The following is a 9,042-nucleotide window of genomic DNA, read 5'->3' on the forward strand; positions in this document are numbered from 1 at the left end:
TTTCTTTCTTTCTTTCTTTCTTTCTCTCTCTCTCTCTCTCTCTCTCTCTCTCTCTCTCTCTCTCTTTCTTTCTTTCTTTCTTTCTTTCTTTCTTTCTTTGTATTTGGTTGGTACAGGGTCTCACTACTTGGACTCATAGTGATCCTCCTGTTTTCAGCTTCCCCAGCACTGGGATTACAGATGTGCACCCAGACTCTGGCGGGCTCGGCTGGGGTCAGGGCTGGCACAGCACTTGGTGCGGGGGATTGAACCGCGGTCCCTGCGCTTAGCTAAATTTGCCTAAGCAGACTCTTTAGTCTGCTGAGCTATCTTCCTGGCCCCCTTATTTTGTATTTTGAGACAGGGGCTTGCTGAGTTTTCCAGGCTGGGGTGGAACTTTTGATCCTCCTGTCTCAGCTTCCCAGAGTGCTGAGATGACAGGCCTGTCCCACCATGCCCAGTGAGAAAGCACTTTATTAGTATCCTTCAGGACTCAGGGCTCTCTATCTCTTCCCAGAAGTCCCGTCCCCCCAGGAGGGGTGACTTCCCCATGTTGGAGGGAGGAGGTCAGGATCTGCAGAGATATCTTGAGGATTCAACTTTTTTTCCCCACTTAAGTTTGCTGGAGGAATTTCTCCCCAACTGGGGACTTGGGGGCTGATTCTTTCTGTCCTGTTGTTATTGTTGTTGCTGTGTTCTTTTTTTTTTTTTTTTTTTTTTTCGGTACCAGAGATTGAACTCAGGACCCTGCACTTGCCAGGCAAGCACTTATTCTACTGAGCTATCTCCCCAGTCTGTTTTTTTTTTTTTTGAGACAAAATCTCAATATATAGTGCAGGGTGGTCTTAAAATCAGTGATTCTCGGGCTGGTGAGATGGCTCAGTGGTCTAAAGCACCTATTTAGAACAAGCTTAGCAAAGCACAGGGACCGCTGTTCAATCCCCCAGCACCACATGCCAGCCAGCCCCGCCCCTTGGTGGACTGAACTGCCCCCCCATAAATAAATAAATTTAAAAAAAAATCAGTGATTCTCCTGCCTCAGCCTCCTGGTGGGGGGATTATAGGCCTGCTCCTCTGTCCTCCTCCTGTCTCTTGGCTCATCAGTAGAGTGGAGCCAGGTATTTCCCTCCCAAGGACCCCTTCCCACCCCTTACTCCTCCCACAGGAATAATAGAAACAATTTTAAGTTTGTTATTAAATCAGTTTCAGTTTTATTGGACTCAATGCAGTAGGATGTGAAAAGGGCGTTGGGTAGAGGAGGTCTTGGTTTGGGTTGGGACTGGGGGAAAGGGGCTGGGGAACCCCAGTACTGATGCTCTCACCCCTAATGTTGCCAGGAACATACCCTTCCCCCAGTCTTTGAGTGATGCTAAAGGCACTTGGATGTTGTTTGGAGGCCCTCGAAGTTGTCATAGCAACAGGGTCCACAGGCCCTTGATGTTGTCATAGCAACAGGGCCTGGAGGCCACTGAGGGACCACAGTCTGTTCTGCCTGGCTGGGCTTCTTGGGTGGAGTCTGGGGCCACAGCTCTGCACCCCTTGCCCAAATTCTGCAGGGCTCCACACACTGCCAGCAGGGTCAGGGGTCCCCACAGACCCAGACCAGGGCCCAGCTGGGATCCTGCTGAGTCCTTTGTCTGAAGCCAGCTTTTGATTTGGCTACAGTCTTGAGAGATTCAGGATGCAAGCCAAGCCCTGCAGCCCATCTGCAGGCCCGGACCTAAGCCACATCAGGGGAGAGGATTGCTGATCCGGGGCGCCTGCAGTCCCCAGCAGAGACCACACAACACAGTGGGGAGGTGGAAGCCAGGGCCGGCTTAAAGATCTTCCATCCTGGTGGCCAGGGTCAGTGGCCAAGATCCTTTCTGCCTGAATTTGGGCCACTCGAGTTTTCCTGCGCCTCTTCCCACAACAGCGTCCTAACTGTCATCTTGCTGAGGTACAGGGAGGGGCAGGAGCCGAGCGAGCAAGGCCTGGCCCAGGGACAGTGCCTGTCAGTCTCCTGTCAGAATGTTCTGCACAAGCGCAGCTCCTGTTTGCCATGCTCCACGAAGGCAGCTCTCTGCCTGCAGCGGTCCTGAGGGATCATTTGTCCCCAGAGCTGCAGGTGGCCTGGGACTTGAACTCTGGTCCTAGATCTGCTTCCAAATCACAGAGACGAAAATCCTCTGTTGCTAGGACACATGTCAGGGACTCAGTATGCCACCCCCCCAGCTGTCTGCTCTTGCCCCATCCCTAAGCATGCAGCTTGGGGGCCTGCCCCTTAGCTCAGTTCTTTAAGTGGCTGCTTCAACAAAGCAGTCAGGCTCAGGTTGCTGTGGTTCGATCCTAAGTGTACAGCTTGGGGTCACTGTGAACTTGGCTGGTTGGATCTGCAGGCTGGAAGCTCAGAGGGATCCTGAGGCTGGGCAGTGGGTGGCTGGGGGGCTGGAGCTCTAGGAACATGGCTTCTCCTAGGGGGCACCCTACCGGCTCATGGGTCCTGGAGGGAGGAAGGAAAGAAGGGGACAGGCCATGGGGACCATGGCAAGGGCCACTAGTGTGCACTGTGGTGAACCATGTGTGCACTGTGTGGGCTGAGTGTGTCCTGGGTGTGTACTTGGATATGAGTGGAGTGTCCTAGGTGTGGGCTGTGTGTCCTGTGCCTAGCTCCACCATGTGTGTGGTGTGTGCCCCACTCAGCAATGTCTGGGCCCCCTGTGGATGTAGTGTCCTCTGGGTGTGAGCCACAGGGTTCCAGTATGAGCAGAACTGACCTCATGGGAGCCCTCCCCTGGGGCTGGGGTGCCCTCCACACCTCCCAGGTGCCACCGTCCCCCTTAGATGGAACGGCCGGCCGTGGGGTGGAGTGGGCTGGGGCGCTGTCACCTCCTGGTGTGAGCTCTGAGCCCCACAGCATGCAGGTTTGTAGAAAGGAGCCCAGCCCTCCCCGTCAGCCCCATCCCGGCCCGGGGACCACAGCGGGTGGAGGACAGAAGACAAGTGGAAACCTTTAGAAAAGTCTTGAGAAAAAAAAGAAAAGAAAAGAAAAGTCTTGAGAAACTGCAAAAGATGCGCTCGGCAGAAAAACAGGCCTGCGGCTGAGTGCCTAGAAAAAAGGGGGATTCCAGCCAGTCAGCTGGCTTGTGGCCGCCCCCTGCGGAGAATGCATAGGTGGAAACCAGCGGGGCGGGGTCACGGAGACCCGCCCCTCTCAGATCATCTTCATGTTGAACTTGCGCGCGCCCCCCTGGCCCGCGGCAGCGGCGGGCCCGTCCACCTTGCGGAACGAGTACTCCACGGAGAAGTGGTTCTTGTGCTGACCGCGGCCGCGGCTCCACACGAAGAGCAACAGGAAACAGAAGAGCACGACACCGAGAAAGGTGATGCAGCCCATGGCCGTGGACACCAGGACCGTAGTGAGGTCCAGCGGGAAGCGCACGGCCGCCTGCGTCTCGTTGCGCGCGTCCCCCAGGGTCCGGTTGGCGGCAGGATCGGGACGCACCGTCAGCGTGGCAAAATAGGTGTCGTTGCCACCGGCGTTGCTGGCCACGCACGTGTAGGTGCCACTGTCCTGCGGCCGCGTGTCCAGGATCTCCAGCGTGCCCCCGGGCAGCACGTGTGCACGGCCGGCGCTGGTGGCTGTCACCGACCTGTGCTGTGGCGTCACCCAGGCCACACTGGGTGCCGGCTCGCCCTCTGCGCGGCACAGGAAGCGCACGTCGTCGCCCGCGGTGGCTGTGATGTGCTGCAGCCGGCGCTCACGGATCTTGGGTTTGTGACACACGAAGTATTCAAAGAGCACCGAGTCGGGCAGATTGCGCAAGGCGTCGCCGCGCACCTCAGCTGGGGTGGCACAGGCCGGCAGCCGCCCGTCAAAATTGAGGGTTTTGCGACGCTGGACAATCCACAGTAGGCGGCAATCGCAGGCCAGCGGGTTCCCGTCCACGCGCAAAGTTTCCAGCGTGTTGACAGAGTGGAACGTGCTCTCCTCCAGTGTGGAGAGGAGGTTATTGGAGAGGTTGAGTAGGCGGATCTGTCGCAGGCCCAGGAAGGCCTGGGGCTCTACAACGGCCAGCAGAGCCCCCGCCAGGTGAAGCTCACGCAGGCGCACCAGGTCTCTGAAGGACCCTCTGGGCACCGTGCTGATGGGGTTGTGTGATAGATTGAGGCAGGTCAGGTGCGCCTGGTGGCGGAGTGCGGCGGCGGGGACAGCCGTGATGTTGGTGTGGGTGACCGAGAGCGAGGTCAGGTTGAGGCCCTGCAGGCTGCCTGCGGCCACCTCCTCCAGCAGTGGCCAGTAGTCGATCTCAAGGTGCAGCAGCCCTGGTAGTTTGCAGAAATTCTGGTCTTCTAGAGTGGCAATGGCCAGATGTCGCAGCCGCAGGGCCCCCAGGCCACGCAGGTGGCCCAGGGACTCCCCGGACAGTGCCGTGAGGTTGCAGCGCTCCAGAGTCAGCTCCTCCAGAGCCAGCAGCCCTGCGAAGGCCCTGCGCGAGATGAACACCAGGTCGTTATCCCCCACCTCGAGTGTGCGCAGGCTGTGCAGGTCTTGGAACGTGTAGTCCAAGAGGATGACCAGCTTGTTCTCACTCAGGTCCAGCAGGGTGAGGTTGTCCAGGCGCGTGAAGACCCCTGGAGGGATGAGCTTGAGCTGGTTGCCACGGAGACGCAGGACCCGCAGGCGTGGCAGGTTGGCGAAGGCGCCCGGCTCCACGTGTGCAATGACGTTGAGGCTGAGGTCCAGCTCCTCCAGCGCCGGCAGCGAGGCCAGGTCTCCCGGGTTCAGGCAGCGGATGCGGTTGCGGCTCAGCTCCAGCACCCGCGTCTCAGCGGGGATGCCGTCAGGCACTGCGGTCAGGCGGCGGCGCGCACAGGCCACCGCGCGCGTGGGAACAGTGCACTCGCAGCGGGCCGGGCAGCCGCGGGCCGGGGGCGGCGCTGCGGGCAGCAGCAGGAGTTGCAGACTGAGCACGCGCAGCCAGCAGGTCATCGTGCGGAGCCTGGCCTAGGGCCGCACCAGCATCCTCACGCGCACCTGGGGACCAAGCAGTGTCAGCACCTCCCTCCAGAGCCTCTCGCCCTAGCCCAGCCCGGCCGGGGAGGTTCTGGAGCAGGTACCCGGTGTGGGACCTTCAACCCCATAACTGGGAGTCTTCAGGCAAGAGAACCAAACCGAAGAAACCTGCAGGCTGCATGGCCAATGGCCAGGACGTGGGACCAGCCCAGGTGTCCACGGAGGGAGGGAGGGAGGGAGGGAGGGAGGGAGGGAGGGCTGCACTTGGCACGGTCCATCCCCATGCTGGCATATTACTCAGCCAAAAAAGGGAGCATGGCTGTGACACTTGTCGCAGGAGGGGGCTGACCTTGGGCATGCTCAGTGAGACATACCAGACACAGTGTGGGCTGCATGGACCGGAAATGCCCAGGACATGTGACTCCAGAGACCGGAAGTGGACCTGGGGAAAGGATGGGTGACTGCTCACAGGGGCTGGAATGCTTTGGGGCTGATGGTATGGTCTGGAGATAGAGAATTGTATAACTTAACACTACCCAACTGCACTGTATACTTGAAAGGGTAAGTTTATGATTTATGATTTTTAAAATTTTTATTTACTTATTGGCCTCCTCAGTACTGGAGATTGAACCACGGCCTTTGGACTGAGCTAGATCCTCAACCCTTTGTTTTTATTTTTTATTTTATTTTGAGACAGGACCTCACTAAGCCCCTAAGTTACCTAGGTTGGCCTATAGCTTTCTTTTCTTTTCTTTCTTTTTTTTGGTGGTACCCACTTGTCAGGAAGGCACTTAAACCTGTCCCTGGCTCACTAGGCCTCGAATTTTCAATCCTGCCTCAGCCTCCTCAGGATAGGGATTACAGGATTGAACCAAAAGTCAGCCCTGTGATGTGGATTTTTACCCCATAAAATGTCATCAAAGAGAGGGTTCATTGAACTGGAGAGGAGCCATACAAATGGAACATACATATTTTGTTGAAAAAGATCCTCCCCAGCGCTGGGATTACAGGAGTCGCCACTATGCCTGGTTTGGGTAGCCAGCTCAGTGGGTCCAGGGTGGGGCAGTCCCTGTGCTTGCCAGGCAGGTGCTTAGCTAGCTCCCTGTCCCTGAAGATATTTATGTTGGGTACCTGGTATCCCAGCTACTTGGGAGGCCAAGACAAGACAATCTCAGGTTTGGAGCCAGCGTGGGCAACTTAGTGAGATCCTACATCAAAGTAAAACACAAAAAAGGCTGCAGTGCAGCTCAGTAGTGAGCACTTGCCTAGCGTGCATGCGTGAGGCCCTTGGTTCCATCTCCAGTGCTGCAAATAAATAAAAGAAAGGAAAAGCCAGGTGTGGTGTACACTCCTGTAATCCTAGCACTTAGGAGGCTGAGGCAGGAGGATCACTGAGTCCAGGCAGCCTGACCTGTGAAGTAAGACTCAAATAACCAAAAATCAAAAATCAAAAATAAAATAAAAACATTTATTGAGTGCTCATTTTTTCTGGCTTGAGTGTACTTTTTTTTTTTTTTTTTTTTTTGCGGTACTGGGGATTGAACTCAGGACCCTGTGCTAGCCAGGCAAGCACTTATTCTACCCAGAATCTATCTCCCCAGCCCTGGCTTGTGTGTACTGATGAATGAGTCAGCCAGGGTCTTGCTGTCCTGGACTCGCACCAGTAGGCTGGGAACATAGATGGCCCTGACGGCTTCTTGTCCCCCAAGGCATCACAGCTCAAAGTTCTCCCTATCCTCCCCACCCTGTTGCCCTGTTTGCAATCTGTTACCCTGTTTGTCTAAACTGTTCTGACTACCACTGAAAACAACAGCGTTTTAACTCCCTGTCACACATCTGCACCCTTAAACTGGACCTTCAGCTCCATAAGCCTCTGTGGGCCCCACTGGCGCCCTCTACTGGGGGCTGAGAACTGTGCTGAGGACACAACCTAGTTGGATAAACACTTCTGTACTCTTTTCTTTTTCTTCTCCTTGCCTCCCCTTCCTTCTTTTCCCCTCCCCTCCCCTCCTCGCCACTTCTCTCTCCTTCCCTTTCCCTTTTCTTCTTTTTTCCTTTTGCTTTCCTTTCTTGGGTGTGCATGTGTGCCTGTGCTTGTGCGCGCGCACGTGCATGCATGTGTGCGTACCTGTGTGTGCTAGGATGAACCCAGGAGCTTGAGTGTGTCAGGCCAGTGCACAGCGGGACCCCACACTGCTGCATTCAATAGACAAGCACAAGAGGTAAGTGCGGTGGTGCAGTCAACCCAGTACCCTGGGGGGCTGAGACAGAAGCCCCCCAAGTTTAAGGCCAGCCTGGGCAACTTAGTAAGAAGCAGTCTCAAAATAAAAACTAAAAAGGGTTGGGCATGCAGCTCAGTGAGAAGGCCTTGGGTTCAGTCCCCAACCCCAGCAGGCACTTCAGACGAAGGAAAGGATGCCCAGCGCAGGCTCTGAGGGTTCAGCAGGAGCAGCGAGCAGCACTGACGGGGGAGCGGGCTTCTGGCCAGGGGCTGGTTGTGTCTCTCCCACTAAGGACAAGTCCAAGCCTTGCACTGGGCACCGGCACAGGAACCTTGCTAGCAAGGGCATTCTGCAGCTGGGGTCGGGTCAGGACGGTCACAGTGGGTGAGGTGGCTTTGGTCCAGTGACTGGTGGCCTCACAGGAAGGAAATTGGGACAGTGCAACTCAGGTGGGGAAACAGTGCAAGGTGAAGACAGCAAGCAGAGACTGTAGGGACGTGGCTATGGCCTGGGACTGGAGCATCGGGGACCTGGAGAGGTGGGAGGAGCCCTGGAGCCCCAGAGGGGGTGCAACCCTGCCACATCTTAGCCTTTGCCTTGTGGTCCCCAGAACTGTGTGTGCTGGGTGCCCTGTTACAGTGCCCCATGAGGCCCACACAGACCACGGTGGTGGGGCCGGGCATTCCAGGCTGGGAGCTGCCTGGTCATAGGCCCTGGGGTGGGCTGTGCGCCCGCAGGTGGGGCACCAAGTCCTCAAGGCAGCGACCTCCTGCGTGTCCGTGGAGCCTCATGGCACCTCCCCCCACAGCCCAGTTCCAGGGGTTGAGGCGGGGCCACCGGGGCAGGGAAGAAAGCCAGATGGCTCTGCAGCTTCCCCTCTTGGGGCCTCCGTCTGCCAGGAGGCTATTTTTGGCAACTCAGCAGCTGAAGCCCCTAGGCCTCTCCTTGGGTCCCTTGGCCCAGCTCTGGGGACCTGCTGAACTGCCTCCCTCACAATCCTGAGGACTCCAAGTGAGAGTGAACTTGCAAGGAGCCCACGTCTTGCCTGGTCCCACTGGTGGCGAAGCAGATAAAACAGACTTTCTACCCTGAAGTTATAGTTTGAGATGAAGCCATAACCCCCGCCCCTGCCATCCCAGCATGTGGGGGGCTGAGATGGGAGGGTCCCTGGGAGTTCAGGGCCATCCTGGGCAACATAGTTTCTTAGCAAGATCCTGTCTCAAAATAAAAATGACTGGTGAGGAAGCTCAGTCTGAATGCCCTGTGTTCAGTCCCCAGTACCACAGAGGAAGGGAGAGAGCAAAAAGTAGGGAGGGAAAGAGCAAGGTCACACTGGTGGAGGGCAGCTACTGTCCTTGAAAGAGGGAAACATGGACACACACACACACACACACACACACACACAGAGATTGGGGCAACTCATCTTCAGGGTTTCTTTTTTTTTATGTATTTAGTACAGGGTCTACAGGGTCTCACTACACAGAGCAGACTCATAGTGATCCTCCTGTTTGCAGCCTGCCAAGTGCTGGGATTACAGATGCGTGCCACCACGCCCAGTCTCATTCACCAGCTCAGCATGCCCCGGGGGTAGGGCCAGCACGGCACGCTCGGATTCAAACCCTGGTCCCTGTGTCTGCCTAAGCAGGTGCTTTAATCTGCTGAGGAGCTGGCCAATCCCATTCAGGGTTTCTATAGTGTTTTTTGTTTGTTTATTTTTTTGTGGTACTGGGGATTGAACTCAGGACCTTGCACTTGCCAGGCAAGCACTTATTTTACTGAGCCATCTCCCCAGCCTTCTATAGTGTTATTTTATTTTATTTTATTTATTTTTTTTTAAAATTTTCT

At 56.1% G+C, this 9,042-nt stretch overlaps 1 protein-coding gene across 1 annotated transcript; it reads right to left on the minus strand.

Annotated features, from left to right (window-relative positions):
* Positions 1 to 3,172: 3,172 nt before the first annotated feature.
* Lingo3 (leucine rich repeat and Ig domain containing 3) lies at positions 3,173 to 4,951 on the minus strand. The gene has a single exon (XM_004632700.1). The coding sequence runs from the start codon at positions 4,949 to 4,951 to the stop codon at positions 3,173 to 3,175; it is 1,779 nt and encodes a 592-aa protein (XP_004632757.1).
* Between the last annotated feature and the right edge of the window lie 4,091 nt (positions 4,952 to 9,042).

This window comes from Octodon degus, unplaced genomic scaffold, assembly GCF_000260255.1.
Source record: "Octodon degus isolate 3935 unplaced genomic scaffold, OctDeg1.0 scaffold00050, whole genome shotgun sequence".
Taxonomy (NCBI): Eukaryota; Metazoa; Chordata; class Mammalia; order Rodentia; family Octodontidae; genus Octodon; species Octodon degus.